Source organism: Suricata suricatta, chromosome 12 (assembly GCF_006229205.1).
Source record: "Suricata suricatta isolate VVHF042 chromosome 12, meerkat_22Aug2017_6uvM2_HiC, whole genome shotgun sequence".
Lineage (NCBI taxonomy): Eukaryota > Metazoa > Chordata > Mammalia > Carnivora > Herpestidae > Suricata > Suricata suricatta.
The window spans coordinates 71473769-71500274 of NC_043711.1; the positions used below are offsets into that span (position 1 = coordinate 71473769).

A 26506-nucleotide genomic window follows, 5' to 3' on the forward strand; every position below is an offset into this window, starting at 1 on the left:
CGGTGGAGTAGATGAAAAAGGTGTTCCAGTGAAAGCACTGATTGTACCTGCGCTGCCGTCTGGCTGAAACCTGTGTGACTCGTCGGTCACTCCTTCGCAGGGAGAGAGCAAAGCATGTCTGTCTGGGAGGTGAGGGCCACCCTGTGACATAAACCTGGAAGTCAGAACTGTTGGACGGCAGGGTTAGTGCCAACAGCGTGGAAGCAGAAGCAGGACTTTTGATTGATCTTAGGGGGACGGAAATCCTTTCGAGATAAAGACGTCCTGGGTCATGTTCATCTTCTCCAATAGGACCATGAACAATTACTGTAACTGCTCAGAGGTTCTCAATTCTGGCCGTTTAGTCATTCATTAAACTCCTCAATTATTTATTTATTTACTATATAAACATATTCTATACGTATATATGTACTATATAAATGTATATTCTGTACGTGTATATATAATTGTGTCTGTATACACACAGACACAGAGTTAGTAGATACAACAGTGACCGAGACAGACATAGTCCCTGACCACCTAGAGCTTATATTCTAGTGTTGGGAGAGTGAACAATAAACAGGGACACTAACAATGGACAAAGTGTTTCCAGATTATCCTAGGTTGGGTTCCCAGGGAAAGAGATTTGTGGGCAGGACATTTATTAGGAAGCGTTTTTCCGGGTCTTACCAAGGAAGAAAGGAAACAGGAATGGGTGGATAGAAAAGGTTAAGCTGCAGTGCAGTCCCAGGGGAACTCTAGGTGCTAGTTTGGCCCTTCAGAGATGTCCCAAGTTGGAGGGAAGGGCCAGGTCTTTAAACCCGGGCAGTCATTGGATGCCTATGGAAAAGACTTCAGCCAAGTCTGTCCTGGAAGGGGACTGACAAATGAGAGCTGGCTCAGCAGTCCCAAGAGCTGGGGAAATAAGTCTTTCATTCTTAAAGGGGATCAAGATGGCGCATCACAGCATTCACCATAATGGTAGGGCTTTGAAGGTAATGGTAGGATGTGCTAGAGAATAATGGGGGTGGGAGAGGGAGGGAACTTTAGACCCAGTGCTCAGAGAAAGATTCTCTGAGTAGGTGACATCTGAACTAAGCACAAAAATGAGCCACCCTGTGTAGGACAAAAGTAGGAAGACGCTCCACTTTCTATTACACACTGAGAATGTAACGGAGAACAAAACAATGGCTGCTGCCTCCTGCTGCAGGGGGTGGCTGTACCTGGTTTTTATAGATACTGACTCCCAGCTCCTACTAAAGATGGTGTATACAAAAACACGGAAGATAAAGGAGAAACTTAGAAGGCAGAAGTTTTGAGAAGTTAGTCAACTTGGTAAAGACTTTTAATCTCTATAGTTTGGGTTGGTTTTTTTCTTCTTGTTTTTGTTGTTTGTTTTTGCTCGTATACAGCATTTAATCATGTTTTATTTATAGATTGTGCCTTCAGGCTTGTATTCTCTTTTGAGGACAGGAACCATGTCTTATTCAGTTTGGTACCCGCCATACTCACACCACCCCCCACCCACCCAGCCTTAGGCCCTGCTAGCACCTAATGGACACTAAGAAAACATTCGAACAGAATCAATCTCACACATATTTGAAGTGAAGGTTCATAGGCCCTACATGATATAAACATTGTTTGGGGATCTGTCTTTACAATATTCCTCAGTTTTATAAATTGTAACCAAGTGTTAATTGAAATACTAGATAATAATATACAATTGCTTTGGTCAAACAGGATCTCCAGAGGTGCCTATTTCTGTTCATTTGTATTAAAGATAATATACTTCCAATAACGCTCCCCACATACTAGACCCTATACTAAGCAATAAATACATAAATATAAATGTTGTGATTTTCATAATATAGCTGATATTACAGATTATTAAATTGAGGCAGGAGAGAAGTGATTTGCCCAAGATTATAAGGCAGTGATTAAAACTGGATTCCCATCATTACTTAATACCTTTGCTCTTAAGTAACCAACATTTCTGAAAATGTCCACCAGGACTTATATTTAATCCCTTGGCAACTCTATTAGCTATTATCAGAGAAACAAATAAATTATTCCCCCTGAATTTGCTGCTTTACTCTGTATTAGAATTTTCCTGTTTCCTTCCAAATTTGTGTCCCTGGCTCTCACTGTAGGAGTTTGCTACCTTTCCTATAACCTCCTGGAATCTGATTTTAGAACCACCCTGGTCTAATCAAAATAGCCCCAAAGATCTCAGAACCTCTTTCATGAGAATCAGAGTATTTTTATTCACCTCTAGACTAACTGAAACTGCCCAGAGCAGTGGGCCTCCTTTACGGGGACCATGTCCCTTAATTTGGGCAGTCATTCCAGTCCCCTCCGGTTCTTCCTACACTCTTAAGTTAGCTCTATTCCTTTTGAAATAATCAAAATAAAAGGAATAGCCAGTAATCACTGAGGCCAGACTAAGTGCCAGGTATTGTGCTAACTTCACAAGAACCTTGTGATGCGGAAGTCATTACACTCATTTTACAGATGATGGAACTGAGGCATAGTGAGGTTAGTGGCTTATCCAAGGTCACAACTAGTAATAAAGTGTGGGGGTGCAGATGGAAAACTCAGGCAGTAGGATTCCACAGTTCATCCCTTAATCACACTATAAACAGTGCATTCTTACTAAAATGATTTATTGTGCTTTACTTTCTGAAAACTGGTAGACAGGAACTAGATCCTGGTGAGTGTCTTATGCTGTACTAAGAAATTTAGATTTCACCTTCTAATCAAAAATGTCACTAAATCCTTCTAGGCCAAGCATAACAACCAGATGTGGTTTTTCTGCAAGATGGCTGTTAAGTGTGTGGAGTATATTTAGTGAAGAGAAAAGTAGAACAGTGATTCTCAGACTTGAACTTCAAAATTACCTAGAGAATATGTTAAACCACATCACTGGACCCCCCCCCCCCCAGAGTTCCTGATTTGATAAGTCAGAGGAGGCTCACAGAATATGCACTTCTCATAAATTCCCAGGTGATGTTAACGCTTCTGGTGAGGGTCCACATTTTGAGAGCCACTGGATTTAAGCAAGGATGTCATGTGAAGTAATGAAGGTCAGGACTGTTGACTGTGGGGAGAGGTTATATGTAAGAATTGTCATGTCAGATGTCAGGGTTGGGTGACTGATAGGATGAGGAATATAAGGAAAAGTATAGAGACCACTGTATCCAGAATTGAATGGCTTAGCAGATAATGTTTTTTTGTTTTGGGGTTTTTTTTGCCAAAACAGGAAATAGAGGTAGAACAGCAATTTGGAAATGAAAGAGGATTCATATTTATATGAGATGAGTTGAGACTGTGGGTACAGGTAAAGGTGAAGAGCACTGTTGGCTATGTGGTTGTAAGCAGGAGTAATGGATGCGTTATAATAGAAGCTTTGGATGTGAATGAAACGAAATGAAAATGAACAGGGGGGGAAGACAACCAAGGACAAATTTTTGATAAGGGTGAATAGGTAGATGGAGCCATTAAAGGAGACTGAGAAGGGACAGACTGGAGTCCCAAGTACTTAAGGGAGTTTCCAGAACACATCAAAATGCTTCAGAGATCAAGTAAGGGGAAAGATTGGTGATCTTTACCTTCAGAGCAGTTCCCATGGAGAGTGGAACAAAAGCAGATTACTTGAGTTTGAAAATGTAAGTGGGAAGTGACTCTAGGAAAAGACTCGTTATTTGAAATGAATCAGACTGTGTAGTAGCTGGAAGGGAGAATGGTAAAGGGCAGTTGCTTTAGGAATTTGTTTTTGTTCTTTTCCGTGGGGAAGAATAGGTTTTGCGGAGGAGGAAGACCCCTTATATTATAAGTGGAAGGTGGGAGATGGAGAGGGGTAGTGGAGTTAGAACCCTGAAGAGACACAGGGAAAGAGGGTAACATGAGAGCTAAGATGGGTGGGTTGGGTTTTACATGTGGGACAGGAAACTGAAGGTACTAGTACATAACAGCCACAACTTCTTCTGGCCGGTAAGTTAGCCGCAGAAGAAAGGTGAAGAATAAAATAGAATTCTTGAAAATGATGAAGGTAGGAGCACCTGGATGACTCAGTTACTTAAGCGTCCAACTTCAGCTCAGGTCATGATCTCATGGTTTGTGGGTTGGAGCCACTCACTGGGCTCTGTGCTGGCAGCGGAACCTGCTTGGGATTCTGTGTGTGTGTGTGTGTGTGTGTGTGTGTGTGTGTGTGTGTGTGTGTGTGTGTGTGTGTGTGTGTGTGTCTCTCTCAAAATAAATACACTTGCAAAAACAATTTTTTAATTAAAAACAAAATGATGATGATAGAAATTGTTGTTTTTAGGATTTAGAGCTAACCAGGGGTACCCGTAAGGGGCCAATTAACTGCCAGTTTAATCTGGAACAGTCAGGCTTTCAGCATGATGTCCACTCCTCTTCACCCAACAACCTCAGCATCAAGTGGCAGCTAGGTTTAAAACCAGAAAGGAGATGGAAAGGCTGTAGTGTTGTTTACAGAGTAAACTTTATAAAGCCTATGAACAACACTATAATCTTTCTGATAATCTACAGCCTGCAATAAACTGATTTTCTCTTCCTTATTAGTCCCTAATCATTCCCTCACTGTTCACATTTTGGACTGTTAGTAAAGCTCCCATACAAAATGTGTGATGCTTTCACTATATTATTTATGTATAGAGACACTGAACTCAGTAAGGGGGAAGCGTAACAGAGACGATAAAATACTCATACATAAATACATTGACCTTCCCTGTGGTTTGTCTATTTAATTTTTTTATTTTTGGGAGAGCGAGCATATGCATGCCGGAGCAGGGGAGGGACAGAGAGGGAGGGAGAGGGAGAATCCCAAGCAGGCTCCACACTGTCAGCACAGAGCCCGATGTGGGGCTCGAACCCAGGTAACTGTGGGATCATGACCTGAGCCAAAACCAAGAGTCCGATGCTTAATCAACTGAGCCACCCAGGCACCCTGACCTTCACCATGTTCTTGACTACTGACCAGCTATGCTGTCAGCACTATAGCTACTGGGTGTAGGTCAAGCCAACCTTGAATGGAGGAGGGAAAGCCATGATAGGATTTTGCCAAATGAAAACTTTAGAACTCAGATATGATCCATTCAATTCATAAAGAGCTGACAGTAATCGCCAGATGAATATTCAGCAGAACTGTTACCTTAGTTGATAAAGGGAGGGAAGAAAGAAACTTCTGGTTTCTCGTGTGCCAGTTGAGTAAGCATGAAGACAGTACACAGTCTTTTCTAATGTGTACCCAAAAAGTGCCAACATTTGAACTGCTCTATTAAAAATGGGATATTGTTAGCATCTGTGATTGGGAGCTCAGAAATGGAAGAATTCCCAGGGCGCCTGGGTGGCTTAGTTGGTTAAGCATACGACTCCTGATTTTGGCTCAGGTCATGATACCTTGGTCGTGGGATAGAGCCCCACATCGTGCTCCATGCCAAGCATGGGGCCTGCTTAAGATTCTCTCTCCTCTCTCTGCCCTTCAAAGAAAGAAGGAAGTGAAGAGTTCCCAATAACTATAGCCAACATTGTAAAAGAAATACAGTTCCAGTAAACTTCATCATTTGTCATGGTCACAAGATCTGGGCTAATTAATTAACATTCTGTCTAATGCCCTCTTCATTTTTAAATTACATTTGGTGGAAGTTTTTTAAAATTACTATTTTTCAAATACTTTACACAGGGCAGCAATGAAAACCTGAAAATAATCTACCTTTACACTGTAGCCAAAAGACCAGCAGATGGCGCCCAGCAAGTCCAGTAGGCAAAATGCTAACCTTTTTCAGACTATTCCTGCATCCAGGTTGTTGTAGGCCTAATTTAGTAACAAAACTTGATGGTTTTAGTGAACATAGTGCCACATAGAAAGAGTAAACTGATAGCTAGAGCAGGCTGTTTAGGATTTTGTAAGAAGCTTAATTGCCTTTTTGTCCTTTGCCTTACTGTCCAGTTTGATCACCAAGAAACCTTCATTTAGCTTGTAAGCTTCAGCAAGCCTATCAGAGGCCTCAGTGGTAGAAATTGAAAAGATAATAATCTCTGTAATACAAAGTAGGGGGAGGGAAAGTTGCTGCTTTAGACACAGTAATGCCTTAACTTTAAAAATATTTGTAGTCTTCAGTAATATATCTCAGTGTTTTCCTTTCTTGGTCTTTTTTTTTTTTTATGTTTTACTTATTTTGAGAGAGAAAAAGAGAGACAATGCAAGCAGGGCAGGGACAGAGAGAGAGGGAGAGACAGAATCCAAAGACAGGCTCCAGGCTCTGAGCTAGCTATAAGCACCGAGCCTGATGCAGGGCTCAAACCCACGAACCATGAGATCATGTCCTGAGCCGAAGTCAGACCCTCAACCGACTGAGCCACCCAGGTGCCCTTGTTGGTCTTTATATTTCTATGTACTCAGAAGATTACAGTATTTTCTTAAGGTAGCGATATAGCAAGCTTCTCCCCATTCTATGGTTCATTAATTCTTGCTATTCATTCTGTACTAAAAACTAAGCTAAAGAAAGAAAACTGAACTAAAATTAGCCCAGCTAATCCCAACTATTAGTAGGTCACAGATGTGTGTTTGGAGGATATAGACTCTAATTTTGGACAAGCTGGCAAAAGACCACTGTTAACCTTTTACATACCTGACAGGAGAATCAGAAGAACATTCCAGGTTTAATGCATTGGGATACTTGACCTTGATGACTCTTACAGGTATGCACGATTTGCTCAGAATGTTCTTCTCATCCAGCATCATGCACTGGAAATTCTGATTAACTTTACTGCCAGAGCTGGGTCACTAATTCTTGACCTTTGAAAATAGCTTAATAGAAAACCAGCCAAGACATTTAGGACTCCAGAATCCACGCTGAGTGCCACAATTTACTGACAGTAATCTTGCAGTCAATCATTTAGTGCTTCCTCATTTATAAAATGGCTGCATAAAACTGCTATGAAAACAAAATGAGCTAAAAAAAATATATATGAAACCTTTGCAATAATGTAAAGTATATATCTTTGAAAGAAGACTATATGAAAGCATAATCTGTTTTAAGATTGCCTCTAAACGTATTTTAAACCTAACACAAAGCATTTCAGTGAGTAAAACTATAAATGCTATTTTACTCAAGCTAAAACTTAGTAATTTTATTTCTCTTACTTTCACATTTCCAAGAGCCCCTATACCTTCTTTGTTTAGGAGTGCATTTTTTAAAAACTTCAGAAAAGATAAGAAAAAGGCAGTCGCAGGTACACCAAAGAGGGGTAACCAGGAGGAAAAATCATTCTGCTCTCATTTCTGTTGCTGCTTTCCTCCAAGCAAACTTGAAGAGCTCAATGAATAAACAGCAAGGACTAAGTTATTTTTAGGAACCAGCCTGTTACTGATCATCAAACCTGTTCATTTTGAGCACATTCTTGTTTTGTTTCAGACGCAGGCATCTCTGGTGTCAGTAAAAAGCTCCATCTCACGTGGAATGACTTACCAAGTGTTTTGAGGGAAGGACCATCACAAGATATTTAGCTTAATTTCCCATTTCCCAAATTAAATTTCAATATCCCTGATGTTCAACATCATGAACCTTTGTGAAAGTCAGGGTGTCAGAAAACCTCGTAAATTCATTTGAAAAATGAATTAATGAGACATCTGGTAATTCTTCATACTATTCTGAAAAACAGCATATCATAGACACTGTAAGCAAGGACTCTGGAATATTTACAAGAGTATCTGTTGCCAGAGGTACCTGAGTGGCTCAGTTGGTGGAGCATCTGACTTCTGATTTCGGCTTCGGTCATGATCCCAGGGTCGTGGGACTGAGTCCTGCGTCTAGCTCAGTGCTGTGCATGGAGCTTGCTTAAGATTCTCCCTCCCTGTGCTCCTCTCCCTAGCTCACACTCTCTCCCTCTGTAAAACAGAAAAATAGAATATTTGTGTGCGATAGCATAATTAGGATAAATTTAACATTGAAACAAATTTCAAATTTCTGTCAATCAGGTCTATCAAATTAGCATGCTTCCATAAAACTGAAAATGATACAGCTATCAAAAATGATAATATTTTATTCTTGGGGAAGAAAAGATTATAAAAGTGCATGTAAATTGTCATCGCATTTTTGTTAAAACCGAAAAGACAACAGACATTTTTAGCTTTCTTTTCCTCATTTCTATATTTTCTAACTTTAAAAAGCTAGTCTATATTATATTTATTAGAAATTAGCAGTGATGCTAATTTTCATTTTGAAAAAAAATCCCACTGAAGAATTGAGGAGAAAAAAAAGTGTCAAAACTATACCCCCAAAATATGCTTGATTGTATTCTAAAGTTCCACAAGAAGATAAGAACAAAATAAGGGAATGCATTACCTCACTACTACATCCAACCTCAAATTTCAAGACTGTGTTGTCTTTTTCTTAAAACTAACAATGAAACTTCTTTAGTAAAGTTTAATGTGTCTTGTCCTGGGAAGTTGGTTGTCAGGCCATTAGATACATGCAGTGTGGTGAAAAGCTATTCAATTTAAAAAAAAAAAAAAATGGAGGTTAAAGTTACTGTACCATTTTAAAAGAGTGCCAGTTCCATCAGGCTTGGTGGAGATGGACTGTTATATATATAGTGTGGTCATATTTTTAGATGGATTAAATGTGAAAACTCTGGGGGCGCCTGGGTGGCTCAGTCAGTTGAGCATCTGGCTTTGGCTCAGGTCATGATCTCACAGTTTGTGGGTTCGAGCCCTGCGTCAGGCTCGACAGCTAGCTCAGAGCCTGGAGCCTGTCTTTGGATTCTATGTCTCCTTCTCTCTCTGACCCTCCCCTGCTCACGCTGTCTCTCTCTCTCTCTCTCAAAAATAAATAAAACATTTAAAAAAGGAAAGATTTAAAAAAGTTATAATAAATAAATGTGAAAGCTCTAATAAAAGCATTTTGTAAAGTAAAAAGCCCTTTCTGATCCTGACCATTTTGCAGACCTCTCAGAGTACAACAGAATAATCATTGGAAAATAGATACCCATTCTCACTCCCATTATCCAGATTAATATATGACATATGGAGAATCTGAGGAAATGGGGGCATGTACAGAAGCAATTGATCATTAGATCAGTCTATACCATTTACTGACTAGGAAGTCTGTACTGGGCCTCAGTGATATTGACAGTGATAATGGGTTTTCAACCGAAAAAATAATAATTTAATTCCCAGACTTAACTAAACCTAAATGTACAAAAAGATGCATAGATCCTTAAATTATCCTAATGGAAACAAATAATAAACTGTTAAATACAATGTAAATAAAATGGAGTGTCAGTTCCTGCTTTGTCCTTAGCCCATGGATGACCAAAGATTCATTAAGTGTAAGCTAACTTGACCTTAATCTAAGACTCTTCTCAAAGAAAGGTTCACAGTGTATCACATCACATACTGTGTTGTCCATGGAGAGGCTTTTTGTACAAACTTGCCCAAACATTGCTGTTACGGATCGTAGTTTAATTTATTCTGAATTTTAGTTATTGAGTTCTTCATCCCAACTTTATTATTATATTCTTTTATAAGAAACTCTATTTTCTATAAGCTGTTTCCTTAAAAGTTTGCAATTCAGGAAAAAGCTGACATATATTGAATTATATTAGTGGTCATGGAGAAGTAAAACTGCATAGAAGAAATGCCGTCCATTAAAAGTAATGTGACTTGATAACCTCATGTCGAGAGTCCAGAGATGTTAGAATCACCCTAAGTATCACCCTAAGTACTGATGAGACTAGATATGAATGACATTATCTTCTAAACTTTTAATTGAAGGTATTTTGTGGACAAAAATATCACATCAGTCAACATAAGCCAGGTAACCTTGGTGTAGCCTCTGTCCCTCAACGAAGTAATGCTCACTATAGTTTTCCCTCACTACTCCAGGTCACTGTGTGTCATTGTAGCCTCAGATCGCAAAGGCATTTTGTATAGTGGGATTCACCATGAGATTTAGTGATACAGTTGATTTTGATTGACTTTCTCCAAAGATAGAACATAAATCTATCAATAAAAGGTGTGCTCCCTAAAGGTTGCAGAAACTGTAAAGAATACAGGAGCACTTTAGAACAGGAAAAGACCATGAAATCTTTACAAAGTAGGCCATTGGGTTTTTTTTTCCATCTAGTAGTTTAAGTTTTACATTAAAGTCCTTGTATAATGTGACTTTGCACACTGAGAGAAAGGGTTTCTAATGTTGGAAATGATATATGTACATAGGCATAAGTCTGAGCTTTCTGTTTATTTTTAATATGCCCAGAACACAGAGACAGCTATATATCTGATTAGCAGTATTTTTTTAATGTTTATTCATTTATTTTTGAGAGCAAAAATGAGCAAGCACATGCGAGTGGGAGAGGGGCAGAGAGAGAGAGAATCCCAAACAGGCTTTGCAATGTGAACACAGAACTTGATACAGGGCTTAATCCCACAAACCACAAGATCATGACCTGAGCCAAAATCAAGAGTCAGACTCTTAACCTCCTGAGCCACCCAGGCACCCCAGCAGCAAATTTTAATCTGGACTTGAAAGAAGTAAAACTTTTGTTTAGACACTTTTCTAATGGCATTCATACAAAATTATTATAACAGATTGCATGTACCAAATCTCATCTACATGCAACTAGACGTATTTTGTTTTTTTTATTGAGATAGAAACAGAGCATGAGTGGGGGAGGGGCAGAGAGAGGGAGACACAGAATCTGAAGCAGGCTCCAGGCTCTAAGTTGTCAGCACAGAGCCCGATGCAGGGCTCGAACCCACAAACTGTGAGATCATGAGCTGAAGTGGTCCACTTAACCAAGTAAGCCACCCAGGCGCCCCTGTAATTCTTAATATATCCTGCAAATGATGGAGCAGTCCTTATTTTCTGTCTATGGTCAGAAAGCAACTTGGAAAGTGGGTCCATTCATACCATTGCAAGTCTATAAGCTAATCACTAAAGCCTAATGAGTGATCCTTAAATAAGTATAAGAAGTCTTCAGAGGTTATCCAGACTCGAGTTCCCAAAGCCAACAGATCATCAGAAACAGATTTCCTGGGCCATGCTCTGGGCTTTACAAACCAAAGACAGAGGAAAGAAATCTGATTTAATACAAACTAGCTTTGTAACTACACACAAGTTACTAGCTCCAATTTCTCCATGTAAACTGGGTAGATCCCTGTGTGGTAGTTATTAGTGATAAGGGTAACCACTAAAATCCTGTGCTTCAGGACATAAATGGAAATGACAGTAATTCATCATAACTCAGAGTCCATGCCAAAATTCATTTGCTGCGATTAGAGTCTATGCATGACTGTCCCAATCTCCGTTGAAATACCATCACTTACATGAGTCGGAATGTCGAATCTAAGTTCTTACTGCATATTTAAGTATTACTATTTAATTCTGGCTAAATGTAATTATTTTTAAATTTAACTTTACTGTGGCTTTGAGAAAGTATAATTAATTATATAAGGAAAACGATATCTATGCATGAGCATTTCCAAAGATTTGTAGAGCTTTTCTAGCAGGTAATGTGGCTCCTTTACAATCTTTGACTAAAGGTTTGTATTGCTTTTTAAGTTTCTCAAGCCTGACTTCCTGCTATTCCTTTGAGCCTACAACATGTGCTTTTTAGTTAATTAACAGGACACTTTAATACACCTAAAAATGTTTAACAGTCTACTATTTTTAGAGTGCAATAGTCTACTTGTGGTGGATCGTAGATATAACTTGAGGGAATTGTTTTGTTGGCCTTTCTTAGGTGCCCTAATGCTGGAGTACTATGAGCTTTCAGAACTTCTGGAGAGACTACAAAGTTCTGGTTGTTATGGTACCTTTAATCGGGCTCATACATTTGGGATGGCACAGAATCAAAAGCAGCCCTGTTTTCCAAATGCCTGATAAGGACAACGTTTCTGAGCCAGATAGTCCCGCGCTTGTAAGTCCTCAGAGGAGCCACATCCACGGGAAATAGCAGGCTTAGAATCTTCAGGTAAGTTTGATTTCATCTAGTCAACCAAATGGTATGTTCCAACAATGGGAAACATAATCTTTAGGAAAGTACAGAGCTCTGGCAAAAAAAAAAAAAAAAAAAAAAGCTTTAGTAAGTTACATACCAGTTGTTTTTTATTATGACCCACTGCCAAAATATTAATTCTGTAGTTGCTTCTAGGAAAGTTTGTTCCACAGAGACCTTTGACACTTGCCTGGCAGAGTCATTTGGATGAAAGGAGAAAGGACAGGCAGTCATTACTTATCCTTTCCTTTTCACTAACAACGTCACCAGCATCATGAATGTATCCAAAAGAGCAGTTGTCTACTTGCCATAAATCCATCCCAGAGCATACAAATCTGTAACTTACAAAAGGTCTCTCCTTTATTATTGTTCTGTTTCTTTCCAAGGCAAATAAAACTAATTGTATTCCTTCCTTATGCATATTATTTTTTAATAAAGTTTTTTATTTTATGAATTTATTTAGACAGCAAGCTAGGGAATGGCAGGGTGCTGTGGGGCGGGGAGAGAATCCCAAGCAGGTTCCGCACTGACAGCATGAGCCCAGCATAGGAAGCTCAAGCCCACAAACTTGAGATCATGACCTGAGCCTAAATCGAGTAGCTGAGCTCGATATTCCTTCTTTAGTATTTAATATTTTTACTGTAATATTTTAGCTTCAAAATAATTTGTTACTTTTGAGAGTCACTGAAAAAAGAGGATATAGTTATATAATTCAGGATTATAATCTCTTAACTATAATTCAAAATCCAAAAAAGTTCTAACATCCAAAAGGTTTTTTTATAATTCCTTTGGTAGCAAAACTTGATCTTAACTGACATGAGGCAATTTATAGTCTTTAGTCCACTCAATATGTTTATTTAGTTTCACTTCAGAAATATTGCTGTCTTTGATTATGATCATTATATGATTATATTGCTTATAGGTCTAAAATACTATATTATTTTGATTATGGGTGCTAGACACTATATTACTTTTCTAAAATTCACAAAACTCTGAATTATGATCTGGCCCCAGATAGAGAACTGTGGCGCTATAATTGTGGACCATTTTCTATCTTAATATATCTTTTTGATCATCAGATGAGTAATATTGTGTTTTAAATTTTGGCATAAGATAGGTCAATTTAAGGTCTGCTCCTTATAGAAGGAAAACCTTAATACAATATTCCACTTTCTTAAGAGGCCTGTAATTTTGACTTTTGATAAAACTGTAATATAATTCCTGATTACATCATTTTATTTTTGTTGTTGTTGTTGTTAAGTAGGCTTCATTCCCAGTGAGGAACTCAATGCAGGGCTTGAACTCATGACCCTGAGCTGAGATCAAGAATCAGACTCTCAACTGACTGAGCTACCCAGGTGCCACCAAAAATTACATTATTTTAAATCAAGATTTTATTTTTAAATGCTCATAAAGAGAAAGGTAAGGGAGTAGTTTAAAGTAATAGACAATTATTTAATACAAAAAAACAGGTAATAAAATATCAGAAGCTTAATGACTTAAAAGAGTTACCTCAAGACAGTCTGTGTAAGATATGTATTTATAAATGGATGTAAGATTTGTTTTTATAAAGGGAGTTAGCGGACATGAGCAGGGAGTTAGAGAATTTATTAGATGCTTGATTTTTATCTGTAAACTCTTCTAGACTATAATGAGATTAGAAAGAGAGACAGAATGTGAGTGTGTACGTGGAGAGAAGTAGAGAGAATATAGTGTGTGTGTCTTACTTATGACATCATTTTTTCCCTTTAATTCTTGTCATAGAGTTTGGGGGGTCTGCAGTAGCCCAACTTTGAAAAAAAAGAAAGTAGTTTCTCCTTTGAAAAGAACTACGAGTAATGTTATTAATTGAGGCATTCTTAGAGGGAAAGTAAAGAAAACATTTCCTCTAAAACGTTAAGGTAAATTTAGTAAGAGATTTGGATGTCAGTGCTGCAGTAGTTAGTTAGAAGTTTCAGAGAGACCAACAACACCAGTCAAGCAAGGAGAAACAGATACTAAACAGGTTTAGGGTGAGCAAATGTTAAAACTGTATTTAGGGGCACCTGGCTGGCTTAATCGGTAGAGCATGCAACTCTTGAACTTGGGGTTGTGGGTTTGAGGCCCACATTGGGTACAGAGATTACCTAAAATTAAAACCTATAAAAAAGAAAAAGAAAAGATTTAGATTGAATTAAACACTGATTCTATGAAAAGAATGTGCTATTATTTGTCCCATATTATTTTTTAATTTGTACTTTTATTATGGAAAATTGCAAACATACCCCCAAAAAGAGAATAGTATATTCAGCTCTCTAGTATCCTTCACCCAGCTTTAATACTTATCAGTATTTTGCCAATCTTCTTTTATCTGTCCTTCCGTCCTCATCGCTTTTTGATATTTTAAATATCTTAAAGCAAATCCCAAGCTTCAGTGTGTATCTTTAATATTAAAGAAAAACACACACACAACCACAAGTGCATTATTATACTGAAAAAAATTAATGGCCACTCCTTACTACCATTGGATACCCAGGGCTCCTTCAGGTTTCCAAATTTGTCTTTTAAAAAAATCTCATTTTACAGGTAGTTTCTTGGAATTAGAATTCAGATGAGGTCCACACACTGCATTTGATAGATATGTCTCTTTTCAGCCACCACATTTCCCTTCCCAATCTGCCTCTTTTTGAATGCCCCACAATTCTGAATTTGGTTGACTGAGTCCTGGTTTTGTCATTTAACATGTTTCTTACTCTCCCATATCTCATATAATCTGGTAGTTGGATCAGAAAGCCTGCTTTTACATTCTTTTTTTTTTCTTCTTTGAAAAAGAATACTTTGTGGATATCCTATGGTATACATCGTAGTAAATCACATTGTTTCATGTTTAATGTCTGATCCACTTTCAATGTTGCTAAGATTAAAGTGCATTATCAGTCTGATCCCTCCATTATAAAGTCTATTATAAAATTTACTTATGATCATTGTTCTAATCCAGGAATTGGCAAACTTTTTTTCTCTAAATGACCAAATAGTAAATACTTTAGGCTTTGCAGACCGTACAGTCTCTGTTTCGACTTTCTGTTGTAGCACAAAATCATTCCTCCATGATACACGAGTATGAGCCAATAAGACTTTATTTACAAAAACAGGCAGTGGACTGGATGCGGCCCATGGCTGTCATTTGCCACCCACCATGATAGTCTAATTCAGGATTTCCTTAGGGGCTGCAAAATGATGTTGCTCAAATTCTATCATTTCTTCTCCATTTATAAGCTGGAACATCTTTCCCTCATCAGGTATTCAGTTATCCCTCAAATTGCATTTATCAGGAAAAGCAAGATAAATGCTTTATTTTTGTCTATCAGTTTTTATAAAAGTAAATTTGTCCCCTCACAGCAATGATGGTTTTCGTTTTTGATGACAATATGAATTGATGAGTTTGCATATTATTTGAATTATCTCAAGCTATTACTATCAATATTCTTTTTAATTTTCAAATTGTACCATCTTGGATGTCCTCCATGTTGACTCCTAAGTCTGTTTTTCTCTTGTGCTCTTTAATATGACCCAAGTATATTACTCTTAGGGGGAAAAAAAAAAACTCCTCAGTTCATCTTGTATATTTCTTGCCTCAGACCTAGAATCAACCATTTTTCCCAGGAACCCTGAAGGGAGAAAATTTTACCTATTAATAACTCTTTAAATCATAATTTATGGTGTATGTCTGAATTTAGAATAGTTGTGTAAGTTTATTATTATTTTAATTAAATTATCTGTTACTGCAAAAGCCCATCTGGCAGGCCTATGCATCCGGGAAGTCAGAGCCATTCATGTGATTGTAGTCTTTGGAAACATGGGTCACAGTGTCAGGAGAAAGAGTTTTAATAGATCTAAACTGACACTTCCCACACATGTTCTCTAAGCCAGCCCAGTGTTTTGTTCATTTCTTTTCTTTCAATTGCACTTTGTTTTGTCTGGATCTAGACTCACAAGTCAGCAAGTTTTGACATCCTAAAAATGATTTGGGAGTGACCAGTACTTTCAATGACTTCTTTGATTTTGTAGACTTTTGTAGATACTAGCCAAAAGATGTGGTTACTGGTCTCACTACCTAAGACCCGTAGAGGTGCTGATGAAGCATTCTACTTTTGAAATGTTGCATGTCACTGTTAAGTACTGAAATGTTTTTTTAACTGGAGAAATCATTGTATTGATCACAGGTTCTATTATGTTTGTGTTTTGGTATGAGTGTGTGTTGCAACATATGGAATAATGTATGTAAGTCACTTCACTAAGATTTTGTTTAAATCTATGTCACAAATTTTGCTGAATCTAAAATAACAATTGAAATAATATTTAAGTACCTTGGCTGTTCCTGGCATAAGATGAAAGATTTTTTTCCTATTCTTTTAAAAAAGGATAACTGTAGCTTTATAGCAGGGAGAAAACTAGCCATCGTTGCCTTCTCTTTATTTGGGCCCAGTTGCCATGGTTTCAGGTCCTTTAAATGGGGAGGAGTGGTAACCAAAATAACACTGAATAACATCCCCTCTTCTTCACCTCTTCTACGCATGTCTTGGCACCACGTTTTCGGCCTGTGGCACACTGTGCCATAGTCTACTTCAGGTAGTACTGTAGTATGGTAGTCCAATTAGTTTTATTTATGCTAAATACTTTTCCAAATGATTAGCATAATTTAGCATATTCCTGAAAATAATAATTAGTTGAACCTTCACCTTGAAAGGACCAAGCCTCAACAGACAAAGTACATGACGTGAGATTTTTTATTTTTTCCACACGTTATTAAAGTGTGTTAGGATTTTGTGCCTCAAAGCATGCTATTTATTTACAACCTTGTTAAGGAAGCTAGTACAAGTGCAAGTGCATTTGTTATAACATTTTATGTATTCAGACCCTTTGAGATTGAATTGCAAATCAGATCCTTTCTCTTTTTAAAATAGCATATCCCATGGTTTTTGCACTTCTTGCATTAACCAAAGTCTTGTAGAAGATTAGTTGTAGGACATCAAAACTGATCATCATTGATCGATAGACTAAAACTGTGGAAAATTAGCTCTGACTTTAGTCAAACATTGAAAACATGGTTTATTCTTTGGTACAATGTGCTGTGCAGATTTATACAGCTAGAGCTAGACAGTACATTAGAGAGTGGGTCCACCATTTGGGAGACTAACAGTTATAGTATTTTATATTTATTTATAAGCAGGATTTGATGTAAGTGTATCTTTCTTCAGACTTAAGGTTTCCAAAGTCATAGCAAAAACATAACATTAAATCTTGACGTAAAGGAATAAAAACATTTGGGGCTTTTTTTTTAGGACTCAGAGTTTTATAATGAGTTTCATAATGTAGTTTTTCTTTTCTAGAAGCATATCATACTCAAATAACTACTGTAAGCTTTCTAGCTGTGTTGTTCTGCATCCAAAAATCATTCAAATCTCAGTACTTTTTCTTGGAGGGATTCATTGGGGAACAAAGGAGTGAATGCTTAGTCTAAGTGGATTTACATTTTTCATTTTCTGGAGGCTTGTGCCAGTTGGTAATTCCTTTTTCTAAAGAAGCAGCAGAGTGTCAAAATAGTAAACTGCTTTCTATTAAATGTTTTGGAATTACTTCTCTAAAATGTTTTACTTTTATTTCTTATAGAAAGAAGCATCTTTGAATCTGAGCTTGATATTGAAAGAAGAGATGAAAAACACCAGCTGGATTAGAAAGAACTGGCTTCTTGTAGCTGGGGTGTCTTTCATAGGTGTCCATCTTGGAACATACTTCATACAGAGGGCCGCAAAACAATCTGTAAAATCTCAATCTAGAGGCAGACAAATGAGTACTGAAGAATGAAGTAAAATAAATATTTGGAATTACTACTATGTCATTAAGTCATTCATGCTGATGAACTTCATAAACCTAGAGCTAGTAATTTTAAATTTATTTTAATTTTTTTAAATTTATTTTTGAGAGAGCACGAGAAGGGAAGGATTAGAGAGAGAGAGTGAGAGATACAGAATCTGAAGCAGGCTCCAGGCTCTCTGTGTGTCAGCACAGAGCCTGATATGGGGCTCGAACTCACGAACTGTGAGATTATGACCTGAGCCGAAGCCTGACGCTTAACCAACTGAGAGACCCAGGTGCCCCTAGAGCTAATAATTTTACAGCCACAGTGCCGCATATTCAAGACTCCCATTCCTGAAGAATAATTTTTTTAATGTTAAAACCCATGACAATGCAATAAACAGAAAATAAAATAAAAACCGTCTTCACCAATCACCCCCTAAAGTAAGATGTCTCGTTTAGAAGCTAAAAAGCCATCGTTGTGTAAAAGTGAACCACTGACAAGTGAGAGAGTCAGGGCCACACTTTGTGTCTTGAAAGGCATCCTAACATCGAGCTATGGCCCTTCAGGTAGGCTGAAGCAGCTGCACAACGGCCTCGGGGGCTGTGTGTGCACAACCTCACAGTCGTCTGCCCTGCTCTCTAACCTTTCCGTCACCCATCCCGTCTTAAAGATCCTGACCACATCCGTGCAGAATCATGTGTCATGCTTCAGTGACTGTGGCTTATTCACAGCCATTCTTTGCTGCAATCTGATTGAAAATGTTCAGAAAATAGGCTTGACACCCACCACAGTTATCAAATTAAATAAGCATCTTTTGAGCCTCTGCACCAGCTACCTCCAGTCTGAATTCTGTGGTTGTCGAATTCTAGTCGACTTCAGTAGTACTCAGATCCTCCTTTGCCTGGTGCGGAGTATAGTAACAAGTAAACCTGCCTGCATGCTCACCAGACAGGAAATAGACCATATCAGTGCTTTGATTCTGAGAGCCTTTTTGCTGACGATTCCAGAAAACACCAAAGACCGCCTCGTTTTAGGAAAGAGTATAATTGTGCCTTTAAAAGGACAAAGAGTTATAGATTCTACTGTATTACCTGGAATACTTCTTGAAATATCAGAAGTTCAACTGATGAAGATCTTACCTATCAAAAAGTCAGACCCCTTCAAGGTGGCACTCTTCTGTGCATCTTTATCTGGAGATCTCTCTGATACTGGAGAAGGAACTGTAGTGGTTAGTTCTGGGGTTTCTCTTGAAAATGCAGTCCTGGACCAGTTACTTAGCCTAGGAAGGCAGCTAGTTAGTGATCACATAGATCTAGTCCTATGCCAGAAAGTCATGCACCCGTCTTTGAAACAGTTTCTCAGTACACATCACGTGATTGCTATAGACAGAGTTGGAGCGGCTCTCATGGAAGCCCTGAGTAAAGTGACAGGTAAAAAGCACCTTCCGCCTTTGCCTCTTACAGTTAATAGAGCCCACCTTTTTTGAGCAGAGACATTCTTGGTGTGTGTCACTGTGAACATCTTGAAAAATTTTAGAAGCTGCCAACCTCATAGCATATGTTAATCATTTCTGGCAGCAGAGGTTTCTCAAAAGGATATCCTATAACGTTTGGTTACTGAAAGTTGAGTGATTATGGCCATTTCTGTGTATTTTCCAGCCCCTAAAAGGACGACAGAATCTTTCACAACCTAAAACTATTAAGCCCTGAGGTATCTTAGAGTATTGAGAAGTTTAACAGCTTCATAATGATTAGGTCTTTCATACTTCACACAAAAGTCTTCTTGAATTTTACAAACCTCTTAAATCACGTTATATTCAGAAGGTAGTTTTGCAGCTAAAAGACCCCCTTTTGTTCACTTCTGTACTTCTGCCTAAATAGTAGTTCTTAATTAGGGGTGGGCGGGTATGTGCACGCACTGGCTTTAAATATCCCTGATATTTCCAGCTGGGCTTACGAATTCAGGATTGTCTTTTATTTTTAGCACTGACAACAGGCCTGGTCCCCAGTAGGTGTTCTAAGACATTTGTTGAATTGACTAATATATTTGGTAAGATACAGAATTGTAATAGGCAAGAAATCACTGTATCTTGCAAATTAAATTCAGACATAATTTTGATATCCACCTATTACAGCCAAAGAAACATGACAATGTAGAGAGTCCGTGATTTGAGCTACTCTCAGTATCCTTTTAATTGCATCAACAACATACCACACAACTGCAAAGTTGAAAGTCAGACTTTAAGCCATTGTTAAAGTTCACTATATTTAGTGTTATTATAAGTCATCAAAATGTAGTAGCATGAATGCCAGTATTGAACACCTAATATCTGGATTATTGCCCTACCTCTATAAGGCTGTTTCATGATTGACAAAATGACATTATTAAGAAATAATGGAGATAGTTCTATAGAACTCCCTGATGTTCTGGGTCAGACCCATAGCTTTAAATTATTCCTTATTTTTCATGACTTCTCCAGTTGTGAATATCGGGTATTACAGGTTATTTAGTCCATTTTTAAAATACGAAACATTTTGCTATAGAAGCAGTAGTTTATGTGGACACTGGGTTTCTATACCAGCCCATAGTTGTTATTTATCCCACATATAACTAGAACATGGTATGAATAGCCAGAGCTTTCATCCTGGATCTTGGGAGCAGAGACCTTGTGAGATAAAAAGGAAGGGGGAAAAGCAACTATACTGAGCCCAGGGCTCAGGTAAACTTTTCCACCTTCCTGAATGTATCTAGGTTAGTGCTGCCTGTTACCTCCTTTCTTCCCCTTCAGACAAAATTCCTCTTTATTGATAATCTGGGGTTATTGTGCATGGGTCATTGGTGTGTTTGAAGCTTGTCATGGAGAACAGAACATTTAACATTTGATTTGATTTGGTTTGATTTGATTTGTGAAGTAGACATTACTGTCATGTGGAGAGGTCCACCCAGAAGGGTTAAATGACATGGGAGGACCTGCTCAGGTCCAGTGGCACATAAGCAGTAGAGCCAGATCCTTTCACCACAACAGATTCTCTGCTGTGTCCACCAAGTGAAGTATATACCTCTTAGGCATTTTTTGGTAATCCTTAAATTTTAGATTACTCAAGTATTCCTTATTCTTTGAGGCTTCAGAAGAAAAGAATATTCAAAGAAGCATAATTGTTCACTGATTATTTTCTGGGTTCTTGCAAATTTTTTAAGCTCCCGGAAACTATGCACATTTTTGTGTGCCTCTTTCTAAAGAGTATGAACTAGCTCCTAACAGATATTCGAAGAAGTCTGTAAACCAAAAGAACCTCTGCTTTCTTGTATATCATTTTAATAGCAGAATACTACTTATTTTAGAGGTTTTAGAAGATGCATCTTGTTATTTAGTCTACATTTCATGTTTTGAAGTGTATGCTTAGGGGCTTTTACATTGGCTAGGAATCCGCTTTACATAATTGTACATTCTATCTTTACTCATATATTCTGTGTTTTCTAAACTTTAAAAAATAGGAACACAGCCTATTGGTTCCCTAGGCGCGATCTCTCCTAGTAGTTATGGAAGTGTAAAAGATTTGTGCACTGAAAAATTTGGCTTCAAACATTTTCTTCATCTTCTTCCTAATGAAGCAACTATCTGCAGCTTGCTGCTCTGCAACAGAAATGACACGGCCTGGGATGAGCTGAGGGTAGGTAACAAACCTTGAATTCCTTGCTCTGGGGGCTAAGGCAGGGATTAAACAGTCGGACAGACAACACTTTTCTTCATCTTCAGAGGTGAGCTATGCATTTTGTTCTTCATAACTTTCCTAGGTGATTTAGGAAGCAACAACAACAAAAATGAGAGAAAGTCACAAGTAAGCTGATTTAATTGCCTGTGATATTACAGTAGACTTAGCAAGTGCTACCAGTTATTATTTCTAGTATTTACAAGCAATCTAAAGGTCCTTGACATGTGAACTTTTCTTAGTAATTAACTTGAACTGTGTACACCTTGATGCGAATGTGTATGAACAATTCACTTAGAAAATGAGTTCCCCAGCCATGGCCATCATCCACCTCTTAAGAGTTTGTTTTCTGCCAGCAGTAGCACGCACAACTTTTATATTAACAGAAGTGATAACCTATGGTATTGGTCACAAACATGATTCATATGTACTCAAGGACGTATCCTTGGTAAATATGAAAAGGCTCTTTTTTTTTTTTTTTATTACTACTGGGTTGTAGCTGTATTATTTCCCTAGCAACTTGAAATGAATTCTATAGCATGTATTCAGCTCATTTATTTAGACAAATAATTTTTTTGGTAGAAATACTAGCAAACGTTGTTGACTTAGTTATTTTAAGGACATCCATTTGTCAATCTCAGTTTGAGGAGCCAAATGCCTATGAAAGATGATTTAATCTGGTCCATGGAAACAAACATCTGGCTAAAGTATTTTTCTTTAATCTCTAATCTTTGTTGTTCCAAACTGCATTCATTACATTACAATCTTGGCAACGCAAGTTTTGTTCTTTTGCAATTAAAATCTGGCTCTTTGAGTCTACTATCTAAGTTCCCTTGAAAACATGGTTATAGTTCTTTGTGTATCTCATGTCAGTGTCTGGTTCTGATGATTCCTCTCTTTTTAGCTCACATGTCAAACAGCACTGCATGTTTTGCAGTTAACAATCAAGGAACCGAGTGTTCTGTTGGGAGGCGGCTGTACTGAAACTCATTTGGCAGCATATATCAGACACAAGGTAGGTTAGGTAGTCCTGCTCCGGTTATCTGAATTCTCAGCAACATTTGTTTTATGAGATAATAAACCAAATCATAATACCCTGGAGCTTTTAATGCTTAATTTCTCAGTAGTCTAAATCAAATACTGTATTTGAAAACACATGAGGAAAATAACATTGCAAATATAAGGTAATATCTTTATCACAGTGATTATTACTAATCCAGCCCTTTACCAACTGATCACATTCTTTGAGTATTGTCTAGAAACTGCATGTTGAAATGAGCATTCTGTTCATGGGAGTTGTACTAGAAATTTCAATTGCTGTGATCCAATAATAATTGATATTTGTAATGAAAGTTAAGATTCTACAGAATTCTTTGTATCTTCTGGACTATCAAGAAAAGACTTAATTTCATTTAATAAAGCATTTCAAGTATTTGATTCTATTATGATGTTTTAAATTTTTTAAACGTTATTCATTTATTATTTCTGAGGGGGGTGGGGAGTGCAAAAGTACTGGAGGGGCAGAGAGAGGGAGACTTAGAATCCAAGGCAGAATCCAGGCTCTGAGCTGCCAGCATACACAGAGCGCAATGCAGGGCTCAAACCCACGAACCTCAAGATCATGACCTGAGCCGAAGCCAGACACTTAACTGACCGAGCCACCCAGGCATCCCAGATTCCATTATAATTTTTAAATTGGTATCTATTTGTGATATAAATCCTTCAATTACAATATTTTTTATTCATGTAGTAAACTCTATGTCCTGATAATAAATTTAGTCCATTATGGTTCTGATTATTTCATAAATGCTGGCTCTTTTTTTGAAAACAGATACAAAAAGGTGTCTGTTTCCCACATATGTGCAGTGATTCTTTGGTTGGCCGGGTGTGTTAGGAAGAGACTGGAGAACTCCGGTGGCTGACTAGAATAGAGAAGAGGTGCATGGCTTTTACACATATGCACCACCCTACTTCCCAAAATGGTTTACAATCTAAAAGCTATCAGAATATACATTACGAAAAATAAAATCAGTGCCCATCTATTGATGCTGAATGTACAATAATATAATCTGCAACTGGGATTGAGTAAACTAGAAAAAGATTTTTGGAGGAGGAAGGTTTTCTTTTTTTCTTTTAATTTTTTAATGGGTTTTTTTTTTTATTTATTACTGAGACAGAGAGAAACAGAGCACGAGTGGGGGAGGGTCAGAGAGAAAGGGAGACACAGAATCTGAAGCAGGCTCCAGGCTCTGAGCGGTGGGCACAGAGCCTGATGCAGGGCTTGAACCCATGAACCGTGAGATCATGACCTGAGCCAAGGTCAGCCGCTTAACCGACTGAGCCACCCAGGCTCCCCAGGAGGAAGATTTTTGAAGTAGAATTTTGAAGAAACAATACAGTATTGGAAATCTGGGGAAAGAACATGCAGTAGAGGTGATCTTACCTGGTTCACACCTCCTGGGCAGGAAGAGAAAGTGGTCACTGCTTTGAAGTGGGTTGGATATGGGTTTTTAACTATCATTCAATTAGTAGTTTGCTAATATATTACTTTTTCTATCATGAAATTTCTAGGATAAACTTTTTTTAGAATGGTGGAACAAACGAAAAACATCTACTTCTCATTAATTTAAAGAGATTATTTATTTTAAAACCTTGATGTGAAAATTGCACATGTCCCTAAATGGCTTTTGTCTTAATAATTATGTTTGTGCTCATTTTAAACAAATCTCAGTCTTCTAACTATAAATAAGTACTTCATTTGGGCATTAGCCTTCAGGAGCCTCCTTCTGTATGAAAACCTTTAATATATGCGTTATGCCTTGTCCTTCATGTACTGAGGAGACACCACCAAGAAGTCATTCATAGTAAGCTAATGATGGGGTTTATTCTGATTCGTTCTTTCTGATAACATGACTAGCATATATTTATACTATAACCAACCAGATTAAGGGATTATAGCCTGGCCAACTGACTCACAGTTGCCCATTAGCATCCTGCTAAACCCCTAAGGAAATTGAACACAAGGAGTAACTTTATAATAAAGGTTTGATCAAGTATTTTATCTTCCAGAAACATTTTTATAGTATTGTTCTGAAAGTGTTTTCAATGGTTTTATTACTCTAGATTTGTGACGAGCCTGAAAGCATTCTCAAAGATGACAGATGTACTCAGACAGAACTTCACCTCCTCACGGAAGCATTCTGCAGTGCGCTGGAATCTGTTGCTGGCTCTCTCGAGCATGATGGAGGTGAAATTCTTACTGACATGAAGTATGGACACTTTTGGACTGCTCAGCCAGAGTCTCCCTCTGTTGTCAACTGGTCAGATTTGCTTTCAAGATGTGGCTGTGGGCTATACACGAGCCAGGAAGAACTCCACTGGTCTTTCTTAAAGACTACTCATCCTCCCTTTGCACCACAAACCTGCCTTCCACATGAAGCTGTGGGCTCAGCCAACAACCTGACCTTGGACTGCTTTACTGCTAAGCTTAGCAGCCTGCAGGTGGCTGTGGAGACAGCCAACTTGATTTTGGATCTTTCATATATCATTGAAGATAAAAACTGATAGAATAGCATGCTTATATTACAAAAACCAACAAAAAACCTAGTCAGGTAGTCAGTTAAGGAAAATATTGAGCATATTTTTTTCTCTCCAAACGCCTCTTCTGCATATTTGGATAGATTATTCATAAAACTATAGATTTATAAGGAAAAAAGTATGATTCTCAAAGAGAAATACCATAGATCATTAAAAACATGAAGATTATTAAAGATATTATAATTATCTTAGGGGTTCCACAGATGCCACTATATGTGTTCTAAATTTTTGTTGTGACATCATTCTAAAAATGCACAGAAATAAAATGCTTCCTAATCTATGCTCTAGTTTGGTTATGCTTATTATATATAGTTTTTAGTTTATAGTAATCATTCATGTTTTAAGTATAAAATTAGATTCCAAGGTATCACAAAGCATCGAGTACATATTGCTCAATCAGAAGAAGTACTCAAACTGCACATCTAGTAAAATGTGTTCTTTATCGGAAGCTGTATCATTTAGTACGTAACTGAGGTGGGACCTGGCCTGTCTGTAATTTCTAGTTTGTATCACAGTTCTTCATTGTGTTACTTCGAAGAAATGTGTGATGAGGAAAAAAATTCCTTGTAAGTAAGCAGCATAAAGAAATAAGTGGAAAAGTTATTTCTCTAGTTCAGTCAGTAGCGCAGAGAAGATGCCAGAACCACTCTCAGATTCAAAGTAGAAAAACTGATGTTCCACCAAGGAATATAATTTGAATTTTATGCAAATGCAATCGATGTATTGGTAAACTGAAGAAATACAGAATGCAGATTGAGGAATAAGTATGGAGCTGTAACATGTTATATTAAACCGTAGGAAAACATTTTGAAAATTTGGGGAAAATTAAACAATGTTAAGAGTCAGATTTGTATCCATGATAGAGGAAGAAAGCATTTTAAGCCATTTCCTCCTATATTCTTGTAATGAAAATAATTTTTACCCTGAGCCAAAGAAAAAATTGCAGTACAAACACAGTACTGCAACATAAAACTATGGAAACTTGGCTGCACTTTATGCTTCATAAAATATTCCTTTAAATTTTACCTCTTGTATTATTAGAGTCAGATAGAAGGACAGTGTGGTAGACAGCCTCTAGGTGGTCCCTAGGACCCCTCTGAATCCTGGTTTTCAGGCCCTTGCACAGTTCCCTCCCTTGCATGTGGGCTGAATGTAGGAACTCCTCTGCATCTCCATTTTCCCCCCTTGTTAACGGAAATGTCTTACTGTAGTTCTCCTATGCTTGATCCATCATTCTATGTTGTGAATGGGGAGCAGCTGACCTGTCCCATTAGGTTCGTGGGTCTGCAGATGGAGGGGAGCTGTATTCCAGAAGCTGTGCTTTAAGAATTGCACCTGAGGACCTTCGCCCAGCCTGACC

The 26506-nt window shown here is 37.8% G+C and overlaps 2 protein-coding genes and 1 long non-coding RNA gene across 11 annotated transcripts in view; 2 read left to right on the top strand and 1 right to left on the bottom strand.

Annotated features, from left to right (window-relative positions):
• The window catches only part of SLX4IP (SLX4 interacting protein), a 183385-nt gene extending 176707 nt beyond the window's left edge, over positions 1-6678 (bottom strand). The window contains 1 exon segment of the mRNA XM_029918398.1: positions 6630-6678. The gene's annotated coding sequence lies outside the window, so the exon portion shown is untranslated.
• LOC115274891 overlaps positions 1-17873 on the top strand; it is a 63203-nt gene extending 45330 nt beyond the window's left edge. For all 8 annotated transcript variants that reach the window (XR_003901304.1, XR_003901303.1, XR_003901308.1 and 5 more), the window contains 2 exons: positions 11746-11976; positions 17650-17873. This is a non-coding gene — a long non-coding RNA (uncharacterized LOC115274891). The remainder of the gene's footprint in view (positions 1-11745; positions 11977-17649) is intronic.
• Positions 17874-18068: 195 nt separating this feature from the next.
• Positions 18069-25426, top strand: MKKS (McKusick-Kaufman syndrome). 2 transcript variants are annotated; one of them, XM_029918392.1, is made up of 4 exons: positions 18069-19269; positions 21335-21510; positions 22454-22564; positions 24673-25426. In XM_029918392.1, the coding sequence occupies exons 1-4, from the start codon at positions 18285-18287 to the stop codon at positions 25111-25113; spliced, it is 1713 nt and encodes a 570-aa protein (XP_029774252.1). In that variant the 5' UTR covers positions 18069-18284; the 3' UTR covers positions 25114-25426. The 2 variants fall into 2 exon arrangements, with proteins under 2 accessions (XP_029774252.1, XP_029774253.1); XM_029918393.1 differs by having other exon boundaries at positions 21452-21510.
• Positions 25427-26506: the final 1080 nt, after the last annotated feature.

Bases quoted from the DNA above. Each gene is read 5' to 3' on its own strand.
- MKKS (XM_029918392.1), top strand. From the start codon at position 18,285: ATGTCTCGTTTAGAAGCTAAAAAGCCATCGTTGTGTAAAAGTGAACCA. The intron at 21,511-22,453 runs GTAGGTAACAAA...CTCTCTTTTTAG, and splicing joins CGGCCTGGGATGAGCTGAGG to CTCACATGTCAAACAGCACT. The intron at 22,565-24,672 runs GTAGGTTAGGTA...TTATTACTCTAG, and splicing joins CAGCATATATCAGACACAAG to ATTTGTGACGAGCCTGAAAG.